This window comes from Rhinichthys klamathensis, unplaced genomic scaffold (genome assembly GCF_029890125.1).
Source record: "Rhinichthys klamathensis goyatoka isolate OS25496 unplaced genomic scaffold, OSU_Roscu_1.1 h1tg000387l_1, whole genome shotgun sequence".
Lineage (NCBI taxonomy): Eukaryota > Metazoa > Chordata > Actinopteri > Cypriniformes > Leuciscidae > Rhinichthys > Rhinichthys klamathensis.
The window spans coordinates 990,881-1,015,152 of record NW_026606891.1 but is presented as its reverse complement, the minus strand read 5'-3'; the positions used below and the strand labels follow the sequence as shown (position 1 = coordinate 1,015,152).

Here is a 24,272-nt window from a genome sequence, read left to right as displayed (position 1 = left end):
TTATACCATTTCCAAGGTCTAAGCTACGTCATTGCTTACAGGTTGAATGATTCTCATTGGCTAAGAAACATGAAAGCCTAAACAATTTAACACATGTGAGGAGATAGGGGTGCCTATCGCCATTAGTAAAGATAGTTGTCGTCCACTCATTAGATTTAGGTCTGTGGTGGCCTCGCAGGTTAGAGAAGGGCGCCGGGGTGTCTGGTCCGACCGTCCAGAACCTACATAGAATGTCATACGCACACACACAAATAACAGACACTAGCAAATAACAGCTCCCATCAAGGCTGAAGAGAGTCTGAGCTCCTTATTATCAGTTAAGTATACCAAAACATACTGCTAAAACATTCACTCGTTTGGGAGAAAAACAGATCACTGGCATTTACTCCCAAGGAAGGAAATATTCTGGAAAGAATACATTTTAATACAACAATTAAAGTTTGATAGTAACGCTCAATATAGCTTGACCATATGTCCAGCGAAGAATCATATGTGCCCACGCTGCCTTTAGGACCCTCTAACCTTTCTACTGATCCCAGAGAAAGAGACAAACGGCCTTGTGGGTTACGTGGCCTTCGTGTCCTGCGTGTACTAAGTGCAATCTCAAAGTAAGATTGGAATGCACCTAAAAGAAACTGGTTACTTACATCCATGCATTTAAGAAAATATAATTTCACAAGCACAAGAATATAAAAATTATTATGTGATAATGAATATATTTGATTATTGATTTTTATTAAGGAAGTATATAACCATTCAAAATGATATATGATTATATATGTATTTGAAGAGGCAAGGGATTTTGACCAACCCTTCAAGATGTTGTGCGTTTTATATGGTTAGACAAAATTGCATCATGAAGGATAAAAACAAACAAACTTGGAAATCAATTTCTCTGCTACTAATATTGCCCAGTAAAGTTAATTTCTATAAAAAATAACTTTCATGTTTTTGGCAGTTTATGTTTTGGTTTCAGTTTTTGTTCCAGTCTGCCCAGAATTGCTATCAAATTGTGATGTGAATTATTTATTTGTTTTTGTAGTGTCTTCTGGAGCTCCAGCGAGAGGCTGTCTTCCTGTGGTCCTCAGAGCTGGAGAATGTGGCCACTCTTTGTTACCGAGCCTTCGAGGGCTCAAACTATGATGTCCGAGTCAGTATCTCAAAACTGCTTGGCACTTTATTAGCGTCGGCACTGGAGCCCAGACAGGTCATAGGTGGGTGGATTTTATTCAGTAATGTCTGTGACATCCTCAGAGGATACTGAACTGAGCATTTGCCCATGGAGTTTGTGAAAACCCTGACCTTCCCTCCTGTCCTCTGTCTCCCACATACTGCTTAACTTTTCTCTAAATGTAACACTCATCTTTCCTCTCCCACTCCATTCCATCTGTTCTATAATTTATCCCCTAACACTCACTCACGCTTCTCTTTGGTTCATTCTTCCTCCTCTGTTCCCACGGCTCTGCTCTCAGCTCCGAGGCCAGGCTCCAAGCGCAACTCCCTGCAGGAGGTGATGGAGCTGCTGAGTTCTGGTTTCCTGCGGGGTGGAGCCGGCTTCCTGCGGGCCAGTGGAGACATGTTGAAAGGAACCAGCTCAGTCAGCAGAGACGTGCGCGTGGGCATCACACAGGTCGCTCACACTCCTACAGCCCTTCCCTTGTGATCAGAATGTTTGTGTTTTGAGTCACAGCATGACTGGCTTTATGCCTAGGGTGCAAAAAGAACAAATGAAGGTTATATTACATCAGAAAAACAGAAATGTTCTCCCTTTATTTATGTGTCAATTATTCACAAGTTCACAAAAAGCTAATCTTCATAGAAGAAATAATCAAATACAGTTTTTTTTTATTGATTTATTTTGCTTTCATTTTCTTTCTTTTTTTTACATGAATACTACCTGTTCTTTCTCTTAAACAGACATGCGTGGTGTTTGTGTCCATTCTGGGTGGTGCGTGGCTGGAGGCAAACTTCTCCTGTCTTCTTTCTCTTCTCATGGAGTGGGTATCTCACACAAAGGCGACACAATACCCAACGGACGCTGTCTCCTGCCGCTGCTGTGTCTCCTTCATACTGCGGGCCACTCTTGGCACTTTGCTGGGGGAGAAGGCCCAAATCGCAGCTGCCAAGGAGATCTGTCAAATGATCAGCAAACAGAAGAGGGTTATGGGTAAGAGACTAGGCCAAATATTTAGGTCACATTGGAATAGATATTGAGTTGTAATGTCTTAAATGTACCCTGTGCTACTATGAGACGCAGCTCTTCATGAGGGGAACATGGAGACACGTGTGAGCCCTGCGGATGTTGCAGCTAGTCAGCATATCCTGGTGTGCACCCTCCTGGAGCTGGGCAGTCTGCTACAGGACCTGAGCTCCACTGCCGCCCCACTGCTGCAGGACACCAGCATAGGTTTGTCACGCATAATTGACCAACAAACTCTGGGCACCCCATCAAAACCTTTCTATGGGAGAAAGTGATACAAATGCTCCAAATATTTAAAATGTTATAAAGATAAAAATCCCTGAATAAATTCTTGAGTTTGTTTATTTGCACTACTGTTTTGGGTGAGTAAGAGTTTTTTTTAAAGAGATTATTAATTATATTCAGCAAGGATGCATTAAATTGCTCAAACAGTAAAGACATTTTATTATGTTAAAAAAAAATCTATTTCAAATAAATGCTGTTCTTTTGAACCTTCTATCCATTAAAGAATCCTTAAAAACAATGTTTCCACAAACATATTAACAACTGCTGTTTTCAACATTGAAAATAATAAGAAATATTACTTGAGCTTCAAATCAGAATTTTAGAATGATTTCTGAATAATCATGCGACACTGAAGACTGACTGCTGAGCTTTGCTATTATAGAAATAAATTACATTTTTAATGAAATGAGCGTTTTTACTGTATGTTTGATATAAATAATTTGAAATAAATTCAGCCTTGGTGAGCATAAGAGAATGTTTTATTATTTTGTTTTTATTCTGTTCAAGCCTATGAGTTTAAACTATTGGATGTAAATGGACAGGATGTTTGTGCTTTATATGGCTAAACTGGCCTTATGAAGAAAAAAACTCAAAGCAGTTCCAGTGGACATAATATTGGTCAGAAATTAAATTAATTTCAAATAGATATAATATTTTTGTCAATTAAGCAGGTATGTGCATTATCCTGCTCCTAATGTTGTGATGCTTTGTGGATCATATACTGGAGTTTGAGTCACCGTACTAAGGATCAAACTCTCTGACAGGAATATGTTTTTCAAGATAGTGTGTAGAGCTGCATTTCTAGATTGTGTGTGAGTGTATTTGCTCTTTAATGGATATGTCATAGTATGGCCAGGATGAAGGATTGAGCCGAAAAAGTGCCTACAGCATGATATTTAACACATTCATCCTGCTTCAGAGACACTAGCTTTTTATAAGAATTCCAGAAAGAGCTCAGAGTGGCATCTGTGATGGCTTGAACTTTAGTAAAACAGTTCAATAGTTTCTTTGTTGTTGTTTTTTTGTGACAGGAATGTTGGACACCGTGATCTCTGTTCTTCTTCACCCCAGCGCATCTGCTCGTCTGGCCGCCGCCTGGTGCCTGCGGTGTGTTGCCGTAGGGATGCCTGCTCAGGTGGCGGTGTTGCTAGACCGCTGCACAGAGAGGCTGAATGCCCTGAAGTCATGCCCTGAGGCCGTGGCAGGGTACAGTGCTGCTATCGCAGCTCTGCTGGGAGCGGTACAGCTTTGTCCACTAGGAATATCACACTCTAAGGGCAAGGTATGAATAAGATTTGTGTCCTATGCCTCCTTTTTAAAGCACACAGAGAGTTTTAAATGTTTTTGGTTCTGTTTGTGCTGTCACAAAGATTTGCTTAAGAGTTGTTCATACTGACAGCGTTTCAGATCACTGTAGTCACTGAGTCTCTACTGTTGCCTGTTAGAAGGCATTTCGGCGCAAAAGCAGTTTTCAGTCAGGCGCCGGATCACTGTCTAGAGTAGACTCCCTTTGGTAGTTTGCACACTGCATCACTGCTCACTTTAATGAAGCTGAGCACATGAAGTTGCTGTCTAAACATTAAGAAATTAAACCTGTGGTGAAAATCAAGTTTTTAATGTTGTTTATATGTCTATGTGGGGTTTTAAACATGCTTTAAGACAAACTATGTGCAAATTCAACAGTAAACACCATTGCTGCGCAAAAATCAATCTCGCCTAGGGCAACCAAAGGGCTGTTATGATGAACTATATGCCTTTCTCCACTGACGTTCTGAGTTGTTCAAAGCATTTCTAAAGATGCTGATTTTTAGAAGGCAGCTGTCTGACTCTGAGATGGCGAATGGGAACATGGTTTGTGCAACATTAGCCACACATTATTACAACATAGTCAAGCAAAAGGCTATTCATATGAATTACCGTTATGCGTCCGACAAGTGATACCATTGTGCAGCGTTTACCTCAGTAAGTTGGCCGTGTGAATCTGTGAGCCTGCGTGAGTGGAGGTGAGGCTTATTAGCATATTCATGGTTAGTTCACCCCAAAATTAAAATGTTGTCATTAATTACCCTCATGTCTTTCCAAACCCGTAATATAAGACCTTCGTTCAGCTTCGGAACACAAATGAAGATGTTTTTGATTAAATCTGAGAGCTTTCTGACCCCTCCATAGACAGCAACGCAACGACCACTTTCAAGGCCCAGAAACGTATTTCAACCTTAATGTTATGAAGCGAAGTTTTTGCGCACAAAAAGTATTCTCGTCGCTTCACTATACTATCGTCACTATTTAACGATGTCTTTACTACCTTCAAAATCATTTAAATATGTCATTTTGGTGATCAAAGATGAGTTTTAAGATATACAATTATTGACTACATGGGGACTTTAAGAACTTTGGGTTGCTGCAAAATTGCTTCCTTGAGGCAGCTGTGGGAATTGCATCCCACAAAAAGTTAAACCTTAAAGGGATAATTTGCTCAAAAATGTAAATTCTGTCATTTACTCACCCTCATGCTGTTCCAATATCATATATATTTTTTTTTTTACAAAAGAAAGAAAGTCATACAGGTTAGACATGAAATGAGGTTGAGTAAATGTCTGGTGCTCTTTGGTCATTTCTGACCGGAATTTTTTTTTTTTCATTTTTAAAAATCACAGCTTCATTGGACTGATATGAAACTTGGTGACTTTTATGGTATTTGGAATGTGAACAAACTAAAAAATTGAGGGCATGATTCGAGCAGGCTAAGTGGTCCTAAAAAAATTAGTCACACTTGTGCTCTTCGGTCAAAAATGACCGACCATAGGAATTGAATGGGAATTCAGGTTTGAATGTAGTAATAATAATGCAAAAACGTGTACACTTCACATAAAAAAATTATGTTTTGTTTTATAAACCTTGACAAAAAGTATTATTTGAGAATTTCATGAATGAAAATTTCATGAATGATTTGATTTTTTGAATGAAAAAATTACATTCAAATTACAGTCAAATCTGAAATACTGCATTAATTGAAAAAATATTTTTGAATAATTTGAAACTTTTTTTTCCAATGATTATTGCATAAATATTAATAAGTACCATTAAATCCTCTCAAAATAAAAAATATTATTGATCAAAAATATATTACATTAGTTTTACTGGGGTTGAGGAAGTTTCATTTTCAGGTGTCCGGTCACTTCTGACCGCGAAGATAACAAGTATGACTCCCAAATAAGGAGCACCAGAGGGTTAAGAGAAAAAGAGCTTTATTCCCTCACTTGAAATTCATACACAAAAAAAGAATCACACAAGAAAAATAATGACGCTTGTGAAGATTCTTTTTTCCCCACTAATTCACTGTACGTGTATTTTTCAAATTCACTGTACATGTTATTGGTATCATATCTGGATATTATTGTTCATTTATGATCAAGATTTACTGATTCTGATGGACTGGTTGCAGGTGGTGATGAACTTGGCAGAAGATCTGCTGCGCTCTGCAGCTCAGAACAGCAGAATCTCCATCCAACGCACTCAAGGAGGCTGGCTGCTGCTCAGTGCCCTCTCGACACTGGGTATGAATCAATATACTGCTTTATGATCTTCAAAATGCCCACATTGACAAGATGTGCCTATATTGTAACAGCTGATGTGTTTGAGTTTTTAACATCCTTTTTGTTATTTCTGATGTTTTCATTCAAGGTCCCACTGTGATGGAGCATCACTTGCCTCGATTGCTGTTGCTATGGAAATGTGCCTTCCCGCTGTCTGTGAAGGACGTGGAGAACGAGCTGCGGCGTGGAGACTCCTTCACCTGGCAGGTGACCTTGGAGGGACGTGCAGGAGTACTGTGCGGTGAGGGTCTTTTATGAATCTCCCAGGCTACTCACTTATGCCTCTCCTTTTCTCTCAGTGAAAAATAAGCTCTTTTTTCCCATGCACCTACCCATCTGCTGATCTGATCTGTTCCCTTAACATCATAGTAAAAAACAACTTTGTTGGAAGTTCTTTGCCACTGACTGCAGATAGAAATAAACATTTGTCAGGAAATTTGGTCTTCATAGCTTGTCATCTCTCCTGTAGCAATGAAGAGTCTGGTGGTGCACTGCAAAGACCTTCTCACCGATGATGTTATCAGTCGTTTGCTTCCTCTCTTGTCCTGTGCGGTGACCCAGCTCACTCAGTGAGTGGATCTTGGTTGCTTAAAATGAAAACAGCACCATGTAGTTATAAATACCTTTTTAAAGAAGACTGTAAAATGCAGATGTAATGTGGACAGGATGTTAAATAACATCTAATAACATTTTAGTCCCTATCACCTCTTTTTAGGCTGCCTTCTATCGTTAAATCCTATGGAAACCAGATCAAAAATGCAGCCACTGTCTTTAGATTGAGAGTGTATGAGATCCTCACATTGCTACAACCTAAAACATATGAAGGTAAGCACAATCTTGATCATGTGCTGGTGTTTTATAAATTATATTTTTATTCTGGAATACTTGATTCTGATTGTTTAAGTTCTTGTCCTATGTCTCTCATAACACTCTGTAGTCTTCTCACAAAGTAAAATAATTTGAACTCAAATGTTCATTTATTTATTTGGTGAATTGTGATAATGTACAGTAATCTGACAAAAACCCTAAACAACTAAAGCAATTAGCTTAATTAAAATAACAAAGTTAGTTTTTCTGCTAAAAGGACAATACAAAATTTGTCAGCTAAGATCATGATCCCCCCCCCCCCCCCCCCCCTCAATGACTGAAATTGGACGATTTGATTGCCCAAATATGTATTTATTTGTTTATTATGCTTTGATTGTGTTGGCTCAGAGAGCTTTGGCATAGTGCTGAAGCAGCTGCTGAATGATCTGACCGGGCCAGAAATTACAGCATGTGCCGAGCTGAACCTGCTGCCCTCACTGTGCTGCAGCCAAGACCTGGCACTGCTGGGCCCTGGACTGCAAAATGTGGATCAGCACTACATAGAGGAACAGGTCTGAGCACAGTCTAATCATCTAGGAAATAGCCTTGTTAACGTGCAATCAATATAATTAATCGATTTCCTAGAACAGCGCATTGCATTGCATTGTATTGTCTGTCTGTTTAAAGCTCCGTGGAGGTGGTTCAGGAGGTGGGACACTAGAACACGACCCATTTACCATCTTTGAGAAAGCCCAGGAGGTTCCTACCCCCCTCCCTCCAGCCTCCGCTCTAACGGCAGCTGCTGTCCAGCTGTTCGGTGTGATTTTCCCTCACCTGGGCATCCAGCAGAGGTACGTCCACCTTCATCACAGATGCTGCTTGAGTGACACGGTCATTTATTTGTATGCTGTTGCTGTTGCTGTTAGCTTTGAGTATTTTTAGTTTAGTTGATTTGAAAGGGTCTCAAAGATGTTGCATTGACACTTCAACTCATCAGTTAATTCAGTTACTTTATATAGGACCTTAATGCTAGCAATACATGTAATGCTTCACGTGTGCAAATAAACAGGTAACGCTGATGAATAGAACAGCAAATCTTTAGATAGAATTACACTACCGTTCAAAAGTTTGGGGTCGGTACGATTTTAAATACTTTTAAAAGAATTCTCTTCTGCTAACCATGGCTGCGCTTATTTGATTAAAAATACAACAAAAATCAGTTATAGTATTAAATATTATTCCAGTGTAAATCAGCTGTTTTCTGTGTGAATATATAGTAAAGTGTAATTTATTCCTGTGATCAAAGCTGAATTTTCAGCATCACCAGTGTCAGTGTCTTCAGTGTCAAATGATCCTTCACAAATCAGTATAATATGAGGATTTGATGCTCAAGAAACATTTATTATTATTATCAATGTTGAAACAGTTGTTGGTCTGTCAGTTGTACCGTTTTTTTTTTTTTTTAGGATTCTTTCATGAATAGGAAGTTCAAAAGAACAGCATTTGTTTGAAATAGAATCTTTTGTAACATTATAAATGTCTTTACTGTCCTTGATAAATAAAAGTATTGATTTCTTTCCTCCAAAAAATAAAAATAAAATTCTCACTGACCCCAAACTTTTGAACGGTAGTGTAGATATTTACTAAATTACTTTGCTCAACTCCTTTACTAATTGCACATCCCACTATGTCAATTATTTAAATATTTTGTTTTATGTTACATTCACTTGAATGTGGATATACAAATGTTAACCAGCATTGCCATTAAAAGTTATTCAGATTGTTAGAAGTAACTGATACTGATAGCAAATTGTGGGAATTGGCTTTAATGAGATTCAAAGGCTTTCTGAAGCAGCATAGCCAAATTTACATCCAGACATCTGCATGTATTTGCATAATTGGGGGCTGTTCTGGCCATGTGCAATGCATTATTAAACATGGCAGTGGAGAGGAAATGATACTGAGCATAAGGGGCCATCGGTTCTCCTGCAATGCATCTTTCATCCCACTCTAGCAGCTTGTCTCTAGATTATTTATTTAATGTTTTTATGGGGGGTGGTGGTGTTTTTTTTTTTTTTTTCTTTAGATGCAGAACAAAGACAACACATCTTTAGAATTAGGATGTTTACAGTTTTCCAAGAATATCTGTTTAAGTGTTCAAGAGAATTTTTTAGAAAACAGCCTTTGGTTATTAACTCTTGGCATTTAAGCTGTGAAATATAAACTTTACTTAACTAATAATATTTTGAAATACAGTGGATAGATGTATGCCTAAAATATTATATCACAGTATGATTTTATCATAGTAACAACATCAGTATCACAACTTCACAATATTATTTTGATGGATTTTCAGTGAAAAACAATTTGGTTTATATTTTATAAACCAAGTGGTATCATTTTTTGGACAAACATGTCAATTAAATGCTTAATTCACTTGATTTAAGTATTGAATTCACTTGATTATTTAAAAAGGCATTGCCATATGGTTTGTAAAATATAGAACATTTTTTTCATTTTCACTTGATTATTTTCTTTTAATTTTGGCCTTTTGTGGATGATTATGCATAAAAATGAATAAGCCTCACATCAGTGCAAAGTTTAGGCATCACAACATAATGCACAGTATGGATATTTAATTTGAGATTGTTTTACAGTGTTATTAATAGTATTATTAGTGTTTTTAGAGTTGAATTTTACATTTGCCATCTTCTAGTAAAGCGGAATGAAATAATGGTGGAAAATAAGCATTAACAATTTAATATTGAATATGTTGGCCCATATAAAATTCATAATATTGGCTGATAACCGATATACACATGACACGTCATGCATCCCTTGTGAAAATAAGATATTACAGTAGCAATATAGTACAATATTTGCTGTATTTCCTATCTCAGGGCTCAGATCCTGGAGCAGTTCTGTGAGTTTGTGCGACAGCTTAAAGGAGCCCGGCAACAGACAGTTCAAATCCATGTAGCTGCTGCTTTTTGCTGCACTTTGAAGGTAAGAAGCTTTTTAAAGACCGTTTAAAACCTGTGCATTCATACCATATAAAGCAGCTTTGTTTTTCTCTCCTCCTCCTTCCTTTTTTGCTGTGTAGTGTTTGGCATCAAGTAGGAGGGAATTGGGGCCAGAAGAGGTCCAAAGACCAGCACTGTCTCTCCTACTGGGAGCGCTAGAGGGCTCAAATCCTCTGTTGCGCTGCATGGCTGCGGAGGGTTTAGCCAGGCTGGTGCAAGTTCTTAATGACCCCAGTATCACCGTTTCCATCACTCTCATGAGCTTTGACAAGTGCGTTTATGCCAAGATCATAAAAAAATTAACAATAATAATAATAATAATAATATATATATATATATATATATATATATATATATATATATATATCTGAAATGAATGTAAATGGTTTTCAGACTGAAGACTGCCAGGGATGCCATCACACGCACAGGTCATGCTTTGGCCCTTGGGACTGTGTACCGTTACCTGAGTGGGATTAGTTCCCCTCAATACATCAGTGCCTGCGTTGGGGTCCTCTTCACCCTCTCCCAAGACAGCACCTCACCTGAAGTGCAGGTACACGTCACCTGACCACATGACTGTTTATACTCTGTTTATTAATATAGGAAGTCTAACCAGGACTCCGATGGTGTGCTTTCTTATTAAGAGGGTTGTCAGGAAGTTCATGCATTGATCTCTCAGTGAATTATATGTGCAGATGTGGGCTCTCCACGCTCTGTCCATGGTGGTGGATCTTGCAGGGCCTCTGTACCACAGCCATCTGGAGGCCAGCTTCACTCTGGTGCTACGATTGCTCCTCTCAACTCCACACACACACGCGGAGGTGCAGCAAAGCCTGGGCCGCTCTCTTAACGCCCTCATCACCTCCATGGGACCGGATCTGCAAGGTGCACTCACTTATTTTCCCATAAACACTCTCACACGTAGTCATCATGCAGGTGAGCCCTTTACAGACTCTCTGGTTATTTATTGTAAACTGTCCCCAGGTGAGGGTGCAGGTGTGTGTGCGGTGAGGACCTCGTGTTTGGTGGGCTGTGCTGTGATGCAGGACAGTCAGGACTGTCTGGTCCAGGCTCAGGCCATCTCCTGCCTCCAGCAGCTTCACATGTTTGCGCCACGCTTCGTCAATCTGGCCAGCCTGGTGCCCAGCCTCTGCGTACGTGATCAATGCACTTAACACACACAGTCATACTGAACAACTGACATCTCATTGCTTTCAGTTTCAGATAAATAGACATTTTCATTCAAGACTATGAAAGATGTTTTGTTATGAGACTAACAATGAATTATGCACACAACCAAGGACATATAGTCATATGTTTCATGTTTTTTTCATGTTTAGTTATTACATTGTTTATCTAGGGTTAAAGTACAAGGAAAACCAATATATTATTATTGTTATTATTAAATAACAGTCACAAAAGTCTTATATGACCAGTGGCTTACATGCTCCAAAAAAAATAGTCTTATTCTCATAGATTCTTCACATTCATTTATTTTATTACGTAGAATAAAAAATGAATGTCGTTGAAATAAAGGTGAGTGTACACGGGCCTGGCTCTGCCCTCATCTGTAGTGACAGTACTGTTTTCTGTTCCCTCGTACAGGAGATCTTATTGGATTATTCTGTGTTGGTAGGTTTTGTCTAGCTCTCTGCTGTCAGGCCACTTTATGCTCTTTCCTTTGTTTGCACCTCATATTCCTTTACTTATGTCTTTCCCTATAATTATGCTCTGTTGTCCTCCTCTCATTTCCCAGTGTGAAACTAACTCGAGCAGGATCTGGTTTTGAGCATGAGCAGACAGTGTCAATGCCTCTAACTGCAGGGTTAATGCCAAGGATTAGATGTGCTTGGCTTGGTCCTTTCTGTAAAGGCTTCTAACACTGACCACCCACACAGTGCACATGACATTCACATCCACAGCTGATTCAAGCTTTTAGCTTTATTACTGTGAGAGCTTCAGTCCATTCTTTCTCTCTCTCTCTCTCTCTCTCTCTCTCTCTCTCTCTCTCTCTCTCTCTCTCTCTCTCTCTCTCTCTCTCTCTCTCTCTCTCTCTCTCTCTCTCTCTCTCTCTCTCTCTCTCTCTCTCTCTCTCTCTCTCTCTCTCTCTCTCTCTCTCTCTCTCTCTCTCTCTCTCTTTCTCACAACCACACACAATATTAGACAGTAATTGGGAAAAACATGCTTTGTTCTACATGCTCTATTTTTACATGGTTTGATTTGTGGTCTTATTCTTCGCAAACAGCTCACTTGTCTCATCATTTAAAGCTCAAAACAAGCCTTGACAGTAGCCCTGCTGTCCCTTTCTCCTCTCCCTCTAGCCTTCTCTACACTAAAACAGCATTTCTGTGGGGTCATTTTGACATGACGGGACTAACTTTGATGTGTTTTTTTGCACTTTTGTCTGGATTATGTTGTGCAAAATGTGATGTGAAGTGTTCATCACATTTAAATTGCGCTCTATTTATATCTATCTATCTGTCTATATATATATATATATATATATATTATAGAGGTGTGCCATATGACTAAATGATTTAAACCATTAAAACTTTATTTTATGTTATTTTTTGTTATACCACCCAGCTCTAATGTCTCAGTTTTGTTCTTCTATTTCTCAAGATCTCACTAGAATCACTAGTGATCATTAGTGTGACCATACTAATGATAAGATCTTTCGTTATATCTCATGCATGTCTCTTGTGCGTGTACAGATAAACCTGTGCAGCTCGTACCTGTCTCTGAGGCGGGCGGTTGTGGCCTGCCTGAGGCAGTTGGCTCAGAGAGAGGCAGTGGAGGTATCGGAGCACGCAGTTGCTCTGGTTAAAGAGCTGCCACGTAGAGACAACTCACAACTGGGTGAGTCAGCAAGCATTGCCCCCTCTGCACAACATAGTATCATCTCAGCACATCTCTGTTGTTGATTTTACTGTTCTCTGCATTGAAGTGGCTTTGACTGCAGTGAGTTATACATTAGTTTGGGGCCTGGAATTTTGTCTTGATCCTTGAATGCAACTGTGATTTGATCATCTGAATATACTACCGTTCAAAAGTTTGGTGTCAGTAAGAATTTTATACTTTTATTCATCAAGGATGTGTTAAATTGATCAAAAGTAACAGTAAATACATTTATAATGTTGTTAAAGATTTCTATTTTAAATAAATGCTGTTCTTTTGAACTTTCTATTCATTAAAGAATCTTGAAAAAAAAAACACATCACAGTTTCCACTTTCCACAAAAATATATAGCATCACAACTGTTTTTAACATTGGCAATACTTTTTTCCCGTAAGGATCATGTGACACTGAAGAAGTGAAGTGCTGCTTAATATTTTTTATAACCTGTGATACTTTTTCAGGATTCTTTGATGAATGAAAAGTTCAAAAAGAACAGCATATATTTAAAATAGAAATCTTTTGTAACAATATACACTACCGTTCAATAGTTTGGGGTCATACTTGTTTTTTTTTATAAAGAAATGAATACTTGTTTATTTATTCAGCGAGGATGTGTTAAATTGATAAAAAGTTATGGTAAGGATTTATATTGTTTGAAAATGTCTTTTGAATGAATGCTGTTCTTTTTAACTTTTTTTTCATCAATGAATCCTGAAAAAAGTATCACAGGTTAAAAAAAATATTAAGCAGTAGAACTGTTTCCAACATTGATAATAATCAGCATATTAGAATGCTTTCTGAAGGATTATGTGACACTAAAGACTGGAGTAATGACTGATGAAAATTCAGCTTTGCATTACAGAAATAATTTATATTTTAAAATAGATTAAACTAGAAAACTGTTATTTTAAATTGTAATAGTTTAATATATTATATAGTATATTAATAACGTATACATAGTATATATACAAAAAGTAGGGATGTCCCGATCAGGTTTTTTTGCCCTCGAGTCCGAGTCATTTGATTTTGAGTATCTACCGATACCGAGTCCCAATCCGATACTTATATAATACATAAAAAAAGAATAAAGAAGAGAGAAAAAACAGATCCAGGATGTTCCTTATTTTTTATTTAATTCACCTTATTTTAACATTCAACAACTCTGTTAACAAACAGACCCCTTCTGTGAGGTAGCTTGAACAATCAAGTAATAAATAACATAAATTCTTCACTTTTGGACTTTAGTGCAACAGTAAATATAGAAAAAGTCTAATATAAAAACAAATAGCACCTCAACTTAAAATACCCGGCAGGCATGTAAACAAAAAACAAAAATGTTTTAAAAGTGTATAAAAAAATAATGAGAATATACACTACCGTTCAAAAGTTTGGGGTCGGTACGATTTTAAATACTTTTAAAAGAATTCTCTTCTGCTGCATGGCTGCGCTTATTTGATTAAAAATACAACAAAAATCAGTTATAGTATTAAATATTATTCCAGTGTAAATCAGCTGTTTTCTGTGTGAATATATAGTAAAGTGTAATTTATTCCTGTGATCAAAGCTGAATTTTCAGCATCACCAGTGTCAGTGTCTTCAGTGTCAAATGATCCTTCACAAATCAGTATAATATGAAGATTTGATGCTCAAGAAACATTTATTATTATTATCAATGTTGAAACAGTTGTTGGTCTGTCAGTTGTACAGTTTTTTTTTTTTTTTTTTAGGATTCTTTGATGAATAGGAAGTTCAAAAGACTGTCACTTTCGATCAAATTAATTATTCCTTGATAAATAAAAGTATTGATTTCTTTCCTCCAAAAAATAAAAATAAAATTCTCACTGACCCCAAACTTTTGAACGGTAGTGTATATATATACATTAGGAGTGTAACAGTTCACAAAATTTGCGGTTCGATACGATACAGCAAAAAGAAAGAAATGCCAGAGAAATTTCCTATTTATTAAAAGAAAAACTATTTTTAAATCAGTTTGAGTTTTCCTACATCTTGAAACTTTCAGGTTTATAAATGGGGGTAATCTTTGAAGGATGAACAAATAATGTTTTGGTAATCACATTAAAAATAACATTTAAATATATATTTATATAATATTTGAGTTTTGAAGTGCAACATTAAATCCATGTTCATTCACGGCACAATGTTTCTCCTGGTTCCCACGTCAGCACTGTTTGATCTAATAGAGATCTACGGTTAATAACGGAGAAATGTGAATGCTTCTTCTCACTAGATCTCGCAGCAATGTTATTATAATTGGCGTATTCAAATGTTTTCTTCACTGGATCTCTTAGCACAGTGTCGCTTGATCTCGCGCTGCACAGATGTTGCTGGTCCGAACTGATAAATGGTCCGTTAAGCACAATATAATGAGTAGCGCAGATTCGTTCCGCTTTCATTACGTTTGCCATTTGATGTTGCGCAACGTTGTGGTGATCGCGCCAGCGCGGATTTTGTCTGCAGGATAAATGGTCCTAGGAATCGTTCGGTTTGTATGCGTACCGAAACGGAAGCCTCGTACGGAAACGGTTCAATAATTACGAATACATGTACCGTTACACCCCTAATTTACATATATCCGAGTCCTGATCGGGAGGTAACGTCCGATTCCGATCGAGTCTGAAACCACGTGATCGGGCCCGATTTCCGATCGCGTGATCGGATCGGGACATCCCTAACAAAAAGTATATTAAAATAGAAAACCATTATTTTAAATTGTAATAATATTTCACAATATTACTAGCCTGGTTAAAACCAGACCATTCTCAGTTGTAACTGAGTTATGGTCTGGCAAAGCGTCATAGACAAATCATTTCCAGAGGGGCGTCACCAACGGACGTCGCGGATAGACCTAAACCCAATCAGAGCGATGAAGGAGATGACGTATGCAGAGCGGCGGAAAAACATCTCCGAGTTGTTCTTTGCTCGGTTTTTAACTAAAAGGAAACGTTCAAATCGCTTAAAACAGACGCGATAGCTGATTAGAACGAGTGATGTTCGGCGGCGGAATCCATCGTTGTAATGTAGGCTACAAAATCTGCTTCAAAATCCCAGCGCTGTCGTCATCGTGTAAAGCCCCGCCCCAACGTTTCTGATTGGTGCCGCGATTTCGACGGATTGGAAATCGGCTTGAATGAGCTCTTTGCCAGACTAACTTTCAGAGCAAATCTAAATTTGCCGGAAATTGTCTGGGTTTTCCCAGGCTACAATATTACTGGTTTTCTTTTTGTAGTTTTAAATGAAATAAATGCAGGCTTGATGAGCAAAGAGAATTCTTTCCAAAACATAAAAAATTTTAACTTTTGACCGGTTGTATGTGTGTGTGTATATATGTATGTGTGTATACATGTGTGTGTAAATTTTTTTATATATATATATATATATATATATATATATATATCATTAATTATGTTAAAATATATGTCATAAGGTGGGCTGTATATGAAATGATTATTGTCTGTCCTGCAGATGTCACTATTAAGGAGGTGGGATTGGAGGGGGCTTTGTTCAGTCTGCTGGACAGGGAGTCTGACCCACAACTGTGCCGAGACATTCAGGAGACGCTAGTCCACATGATGAGCTCGGCTGCGGAGATTAACCTGGCCCACTGGCTGAAACTCTGCAAAGACGTACTCTCTGCCTCTGCAGGTGGGCTGCGATCTCGGCCTCAAGAGCAGAATAAGATGATCTTAATTTTCCATCTTGTGCTCACTTTGTATATAATTCCCATTGTTTTTATCCTTTGTTTTTGTTAGTTTTACAAAGATGTGTCATTGAGTATATCGCTTTTCATGGTCTTGTCACTCCTTAGACTCCGCTGCAGCTGCCTCTGTAGAAACACAGCAGGAGGAGGATGGAGATCGATATGACGATTCCTCTGCATTCCATGCAAAGTCTGAGTCCAGCGGCCCCTTCAATAACCTGCGCTGGTCCACTCGTGTATTTTCCATGGAGTGTGTGTGTCGTATAATAGCGCAGTGTGAGAACAGAGACCCGGCTCACTTCAACATGGCACTCGCTCAAGAGCAGCGTTTACATGAGTCCACAGGTTAGACTTTAGAATTGCTTTAGTGTATTTGCTGTTAACTCTGTATACTGTGATTTATTTATTTATTTTTCTTGATGTGTTCAGTGAGTTAACTGGATGTCAATGCCACCTTCCGGGGTGATTTTATAAACTTTTGTTAATTCTGTTTTTAAATGCACCCCTTCTGTCTCGCAGATTTCCTAGTTCTCCACTTGGCAGACCTCATTCGCATGGCTTTCATGGCAGCCACAGACCACAGCGATCAGCTTCGACTGGCTGGTTTACAAACACTGCTGGTCGTTATCCGTAAATTCTCCAATGTGCCAGAGCCTGAGTTTCCTGGGCATGTCATTCTGGAACAGTATCAAGCCAATGTGAGCACTAACTTACTATCCAGCCTCACTCTTAAAATCAACGTTGCATACTATTATATGCCCAGAAAGGTGTTGAAAGAAAAACTTTGCTTGTCTGGAACAAAAACAGTAATGAATGCATTTAGGAAATACCCCATTTAATTAAGCTGCAAATCAAAGTTCAAGTAAATGATCCTTATCGCAAAGGTAGTTGTAGGGAGCAGTTTATGCATCTGTATATTATTCTGTATATGTTTATATGTAAGTGTGCACCTATTTTTTTGGCTGAAATTGCTAAAAAATTCAATTTCTGTAGGAGAAAGTGGATGCAAAATGTCAACAGAAACCTTCACATTTAAAATAAATTATAATATTTAATAGAATTAAATGAATTAAATTAATTATTATTTTTTATTAAATGTAGTTATTTCAAACTAAGGCTCATTTAAATTATGCTTTTTAAGTTTCAAGTTTGCGGCCACGCGTTTTGAAAACTTTTGGCTTTTGCATCCACTAGTTGTTTATACTTTTTGAAGACTGTGCCTGCTAGACTACAGGATGCTTGGTCATTCGAAATGCATGTTACGAGTTGTACAGTAAAGCTCTCAGCTGTTATTCTTAGAACCCCCCTAGACCTACCTGAGCTCGTTCATCAGTCTCTTGTTACTAAGTGCATGTGTACGTGTGTGTGTACGCATGTGAGGGCCCGTATTGCTTACACTAAATTAGGTTATCTGTGGGCTTAGCGGGAGGGCTTAGTTTCAAACAGTGACGTGAAACCTCTTCAGTACCTTGTGCTACAATATTCTATGTTTAAGTTTAATAAGTTTACTCAGGTTGTAGGACATCAATTCCGTACAATTGTCGTGCTGCTTAATAGTTTCATTTGTTCAAAGGTTTTTTTTCAGGTTTTTCAAAAATATTTTTCAGTTTAAGAAAAGAGAACAGCAGTTATTTTTAAAAAAAATTGTTGATAAATTCAATGCATCCATGTGGAATAAAAGTATTACTTAATTATTGACTCCAAACTTTTTAACAGTAGCTAACGTATTTCCAAACAGAGTGGATAAGATTTTTAAACTAAATTTGTATTGATGTTGCATTTACGGTAATTAATGTTTATATTATGCAAGTAAAAGTTTTGGACACTTTATTATTATCTTCCATAGTTTTCCATCAAAACTATGAAATAACACAAATGGAGGTCTTGGGATTAAATACATCTATACATATAGGCACTTGTATTAACTTAATACAAAACTAATTCAAGCATAAACATTTCGATCAAAGGATCTTTGGGGTTATGAGAAACCTCCCAAACTTTTGACTCTGTTGGTGTAATGCACTAAACAATGTTTGGTGTTGTAGGTTGGAGCTGCGCTCAGGCCTGCCTTCCATGTGGATGCCCCTCCGAATGTGACTGCCAAAGCCTGCCAGGTGTGCTGCTTAAAGAACTTCAGCATATCTATAATAAAGCTTTTTCGGTTTTTCTTTGCTTTTACTGGCACACTTGTTGATCCAAATACCATGTAACAGATTGTTTAAAGTCTTAAGTAAAGAATGTTGTCATTGTCAAATCAAGGATCCCAAGAATGTTCATTTTGTAGCGTCAAAAGTTCCCAAAACAATCCTTTACACTGTTTTCAACCTCTTGAACCCTTTTTTCGAGTTCACTTGGGTTCGCTTGACCTAATTTCTTCCCTGAGTCTGGCGGTTCACTGCTGCTGCTGAAAGCTGCTTCAGAAGTGTTGGGTTCTGACATGAACCTTTGTTGCTGTTCAGGTTTGCAGTGCATGGATCTCCAGTGGGGTCATCAGCGACCTGCGTGACCTGAGAAGGGTACATCAGCTTCTGGCTTCCTCTCTCGCCAAAGTTCAGGTGGGGAGAGATGTTCCCAGTCAGCTCTATAACGAGAGCACCTTCACCATGGAGACGCTGGCTGTACTCAAAGCCTGGGCGGAGGTACTGAACACAATCTTAACAACTATTAAAGCAGTTGCACCTCTATGTCTAGCCATTATTTGACTCTAGGGATGGGCAGTATGACTGTATATAAGAAGAGGTTCTGCTACACTTTTTATTCCTTAGTGTATCTGTAATTGTAAAAAGCAGAAAACTATAATCTAACCTGTATCTGAATAAATCTATGTGTCTCTAAGGTGTATATCACAGCGGTGCAGGGCTCCAGGCAGAGGGAGAGTCCGGGCAGCCATCTTCAGCATCAGAGCGAGGAGGGTGGGACTGCAGATCCAGCAGGGGCTGGTTTGCTCAAACTGGTTCAGACTGATTTGGCAACCCTGAGCCGCCTGTGGCTGGCTGCCCTTCAGGATCATGCCCTGCTCACCCTGCCCCCACAATACTCCAGTCAACTCCCCTCCACAGGTCACTTCTCATGCTCTTGATTCTCAATTGCAACTGATGGAAAATAAGCAGATCTAGTCATTTACTTTAACATTGTCCAAAATGATGTGCCTCTAGTGGAACCAAATAAATATAAAACATAATGACTACTTGAAAACAGATTTCCCAAACACTCAACCTGTCAGCCATTGCATAGCCAAGCAGGTAGTCGTTGTCCTAAACTGTCGGTCACTCAAAAATTATTTAAAGTGCATCAGGAAATTGATCAACAGATTTTTTGCTTGTAATTTGTCTCTGTGCAGAAAGGGATAGGTAAAGGTGTTTTAGCATTGAAAAAACTGCTTTAAATAGCTATTTCCTGTCACAATTACTTGTTTACTATTTCTTCTTTACAGTGCTTACACTACCATTCAAAAGTTTGGGGTTGGAAACATTTTTGAAAGTAGTCCTTTATGTTCACCTAGGCTGCAATTATTTCAACAACAAAAAAAGTAAAAGCATTAATATTGTGAAATATTCTTAGAATGTAAAATAACTGTTTTCTATTTTAATATATTTTAAAATGTAGTTTATTCCTGTGATGGCAGATACATTTTCATCAGCCATTACTCCAGTCTGCAGTGTCACATGATCCTTCAGAAATCATTCTAATATGCTGATTTGGTGCTCAGTAAACATTTCTTATTGATGTGGGAAAAAGTTGTAAATATTTCTGTGGAAACACTTTTTTTTAATTCAGGATTTTTTGGTGAATAGAAAGTTCAAAAGAACAGCATTTCTTTTGTAATGGTATGATGTCTTGGTAACACTTTACAATAGGGTTCATTAGTTAACATTAGTTAATTTATAAACTAACATGAGCTAACCATGAGCAATACATTTGTTACTGTATTTTCAATCTTTGTTAATGTTAGTTAATAACAATACAGCTGTTCATTGTTTGTTCATGTTAGTTCACAGTGCATTAACTAATATTAACAAGATTTTAATAAAGTATTAGTAAATGTTGAAATTAACATTAACAAAGATTATTATAAAACGGTTAGTTTTTATTTGAGCTTTCATGCATATTACACATTGGAACGTTGTTGCTGTTCAAGGTCGGGCACTATTTTTTCCTAGCAGAAGGAAGGCTTTTAGTGATTTTACTTCATGGAAGTTGCACTAATACATTTTTTTTTTACTTTAATATTTTTATTGTGTGGTTACCGTTTTATAAAAGCAATAAGGTACTCGAGGCAAGTGCTGTATCGTGAATAAGTAACGGCTGAAGGGGTTGCAGGCACTCCGCTTCTACAGCACAGCCTTATTGCTTACATAAATGATGTATAAGTGCAGTTCATTATTAGTTCATGCTAACTAATGTAGTTAACTAATGTTAACTAACAAACCTTATTGTAAAGTGTTACCGATGTCTTTACTGTCACTTTTTTAAAAATAAATTGTATATTAGTAAGCCCAAACTTTTGATTGGTACTTGGTTGTGTAATTTTTCCATTCATAATTCAGTGTATTCAAAATAATCGGAAGATTATTTTATTACCATTGAAAAAAATAGTTGTAGTGGAGTGATTGTAATTTGATTTATTCATTTCTGTTATCATCTTGTTTACAGCTACTGTATGTGAGTGCTAACATGCATCTTTTTTTTTGTCAGGTGGCTCATTTTACACTGCAGAGACGGTGGAACAGGCCCGTCCACATTATCACAGTGCCTGGGCTACCATTCTCCACGCTACTGCACTCTGGCTCAACAGCACCGGATTCATCATAGTGGACGAGGGGCCCGCCAACCTCTCCAGGCCAGTCACACCCACCTCCATGGGCCAGTCCGCCTCTATGAGCAGTGTCAAATCCCCAGAGGACGTCAACACTGATCGCCTCCACCTCATCTTGGGTACAGAGCTCAGTTAATATATGTAGTTCAGTGTTTATAGTCTATAGTCTATAGCATTGCTAAATTATAGTCATTCAGAGCTTTGAATTCTGCTCTAGTCATTCGACATGTGCTGATTTCGAGGACCATACTTGCAATATTTTAGGATTTCACTTGATTCTGAAAGATTCAACATATTTATTTTTAGTTTTGTTTAATGTTGTTCCATTTACTGAAATCTTTCCTTTAGGAATCAGCGTGGAGTTTTTGTGCTCTCCTCACTCTGGAGAACAATTGGAAACCATCAATTCATGTCTTCAGGCTCTGCAGGCCTTATTGGAGGTGCCTTGGCCCCGTTCCAAAGTGGGCAATGATCAGGTATTCTACAATTGAATATATATAAATCAACACTTTTATTCAGCAAGGACAGTAAATACATTAATAATGTTGCAAAAAGTTTATATTTCAAATAAATGCTTTATCTATTCATTAAAGAACTCTGAAATAATGTATCACGGATCAGGTGACACTTAAGACTGAAGTAATGACTGCTGAAAAAATTCATCTTTTCCATTACAGGAATAAATTGGGTTTTTTTTAAATTTCACAATATTACTGTTTTTACTTTATATTATATAAATGCAGCCTTGGCAAGCAAAGTGTATATTTTACCATTTTGCACTATATGAGACAAAGAATTAACTTGTTTTTCCCATAATTGTTTCTTTGTGTTTAGTTAGTCCTTTTTTTTATATAATTCCATATAAATTAACAATATCATTATATCAATTAACGAAGAAAGAGTTTGCACATTTGCCTAAATAAGCTGGCATTTCTCAGACACTTCTATGAGACAGGGCACTGGACTGAAGTGAACCGCACAATATAACGATCAGGGTTTGAAATTAACTCCCGCCAACCCGCCAAATGCAGGTTAAAAATCAACTGTGGCGGGTAATGCTGTCAAATCACTAGCCAATTTGGCGTGTTACTTATTATGTTTACTCACTTTGGTGGGGAAGTTTGTGTAAGCCAAATCTGCGCAGCTTTATCACAAATACTCACAACTCGTGAGTCATCGCGATATATTAAATACAGCGTATTGCGCAGAATCTGCGCGTATCTGGCTTACTTGAACATACCCGTCACTAATACATTTTTGGTGATGAGGATGAAAAAAGAAGGGAGGAGATGGCTAGACAGGATTTTGGTTGAATAAGAAATGAATGTATAAAATTCAAATTGTATTAAAAAAATATATATATATATATATATATTGGCCCTAAGCTGTGACGTAGTTAATCTGGTTTATTTTTATTTTTTTGGCTAGTAGAAGTTCTGAATGGCCAGTAACTTACAAATTTTTTAGCCAAATTGGCCGGTGAGTGAAAAAGTTAATTTCAAACCCTGATTACGATATTGTGATACATTGAGATTTGTGGTTTGGTATTTGTCTTTGCATGTAGTTCATATCAGGTATATTTTAGTCTTTGATGTTTGTCACTCTGTGCTCCTGACAAGTCTCTGGTGTTCTCTCTATAGGCTTTGAGTGTGGAGCTGCTCAGCGTTCTGCATAGGCTCATAGTCACTCGGGAATCTCCCAGCATTCAGTTGGCTGTGCTGGAACTGGTGAGCCAGATTGTTTGTGCTGCTCAGGAGCATGTCAAAGAGAAACGCCACAGTGCGGAGGGTAAGTCTAAAACAAAACAAAAAAAAGTGTGTAGTGCGTAAATACCCCTCTGAATTCATCTTTCTTTACTGCATTTGGTCAGTCGATGATGGTGCAGCAGAGAAGGAAACTGTTCCTGAGTTTGGTGAGGGGCGGGACACTGGCGGCCTGGTGCCAGGACAGTCTCTTGTGTTTGGAGCACTGGAGCTGTGTCTCTGCACGCTTGTGAGGAAGCTTCCGCAGCTCAGCCCTAAGCTGGCCGGCAGCCCCACGGGGCGGGGAGGACAGACCTGCTCTCTCAGCAACACTGACTGTAGACTCGTCACATCTGCTGTGGCCATCCTCTCAGAACTGCCCTCCATCTGTTCACCAGAGGGTAAGAGATCCAGGGAATTACTGCGGCCATAAGAGCTTTCAGATTATGAGAAAAAAATCGTTCTGCCCACTTCATTTCAATCTATTTTTTATTTTGTTTATTCAATTTAGGATTCCCATTTTTTTCCCCTTGCTCCATTACAAGGTCACAAAAAAACCCTAAACACTATTTTTTGAAGTCACCATCATTTTTTTTGTTCTCCATTAAACATTTCGTCATATTTCAAGATGAAATGTGTCATGTTAGTTGCACAGAAATCCATAAATGATAAAAGATCTGACATAGTTTTTTTCTTCCCTCTGCAGGCAGTGTGTCAGTGCTGCCCACAGTGCTATATCTGCTGCTTGGGGTGTTGAGAGAAGCGGTGAAGGGCTCTGTTGGAGCTGAGAGTGGACAGCTGGTACCAGGCATCCTACAGGCTTTGCGCACTGTTCTCACCTCTCCCATGAGCAGAGCTGAGAAGAGTCGTGGGGCCTGGACTGAACTGCTGCAAAGTGCACTGCACACACTCTTGGAGTCTTGGAGTACAGGTAATTCTCTCTGTCTCATCCACCACACTCTGTCACTGAATGTTTTAAGTATGTTTGAGAAATAATTTGAAGAACATTCATGTTAATGGATTGTTTTGGACAGATAAAATGGAGCCTGGAGTAGATGAGGTTACCATGTTGACATCCCTCACCATCTTCCTGCTGTACTCCACTGCTGAGGTGACCACTGTGGAGCCACTGCAGACACGCTGCATCCAGACATTCAGAGCCGGTCTGGAGTCTAAGGACCCCATAG

General features: G+C 38.3%; 1 protein-coding gene across 3 annotated transcripts in view; it reads left to right on the top strand.

Moving 5' to 3' along the window:
- Positions 1-24,272, top strand: part of heatr5a (HEAT repeat containing 5a) — a 38,804-nt gene that overhangs the window by 12,892 nt on the left and 1,640 nt on the right. Inside the window, exons 6-35 of one of the 3 annotated variants that reach the window (XM_056234023.1) lie at positions 1,043-1,214; positions 1,473-1,630; positions 1,918-2,167; positions 2,258-2,407; positions 3,517-3,767; positions 5,931-6,042; positions 6,170-6,322; positions 6,551-6,650; positions 6,797-6,906; positions 7,297-7,460; positions 7,576-7,739; positions 9,789-9,894; positions 9,992-10,182; positions 10,305-10,464; positions 10,607-10,796; positions 10,896-11,065; positions 11,517-11,543; positions 12,626-12,770; positions 16,293-16,472; positions 16,636-16,872; positions 17,047-17,225; positions 18,573-18,641; positions 18,987-19,166; positions 19,364-19,586; positions 21,223-21,462; positions 21,692-21,819; positions 22,984-23,131; positions 23,214-23,486; positions 23,792-24,016; positions 24,120-24,271. In XM_056234023.1, the coding sequence (XP_056089998.1) occupies positions 1,043-1,214; positions 1,473-1,630; positions 1,918-2,167; positions 2,258-2,407; positions 3,517-3,767; positions 5,931-6,042; positions 6,170-6,322; positions 6,551-6,650; positions 6,797-6,906; positions 7,297-7,460; positions 7,576-7,739; positions 9,789-9,894; positions 9,992-10,182; positions 10,305-10,464; positions 10,607-10,796; positions 10,896-11,065; positions 11,517-11,543; positions 12,626-12,770; positions 16,293-16,472; positions 16,636-16,872; positions 17,047-17,225; positions 18,573-18,641; positions 18,987-19,166; positions 19,364-19,586; positions 21,223-21,462; positions 21,692-21,819; positions 22,984-23,131; positions 23,214-23,486; positions 23,792-24,016; positions 24,120-24,271 (5,007 nt within the window). Of the gene's footprint in view, positions 1-1,042; positions 1,215-1,472; positions 1,631-1,917; positions 2,168-2,251; positions 2,408-3,516; positions 3,768-5,930; positions 6,043-6,169; positions 6,323-6,550; positions 6,651-6,796; positions 6,907-7,296; positions 7,461-7,575; positions 7,740-9,788; positions 9,895-9,991; positions 10,183-10,304; positions 10,465-10,606; positions 10,797-10,895; positions 11,066-11,516; positions 11,544-12,625; positions 12,771-16,292; positions 16,473-16,635; positions 16,873-17,046; positions 17,226-18,572; positions 18,642-18,986; positions 19,167-19,363; positions 19,587-21,222; positions 21,463-21,691; positions 21,820-22,983; positions 23,132-23,213; positions 23,487-23,791; positions 24,017-24,119; position 24,272 lie in introns of all 3 variants that reach the window. The other 2 variants (XM_056234022.1, XM_056234024.1) reach the window with 2 other exon arrangements.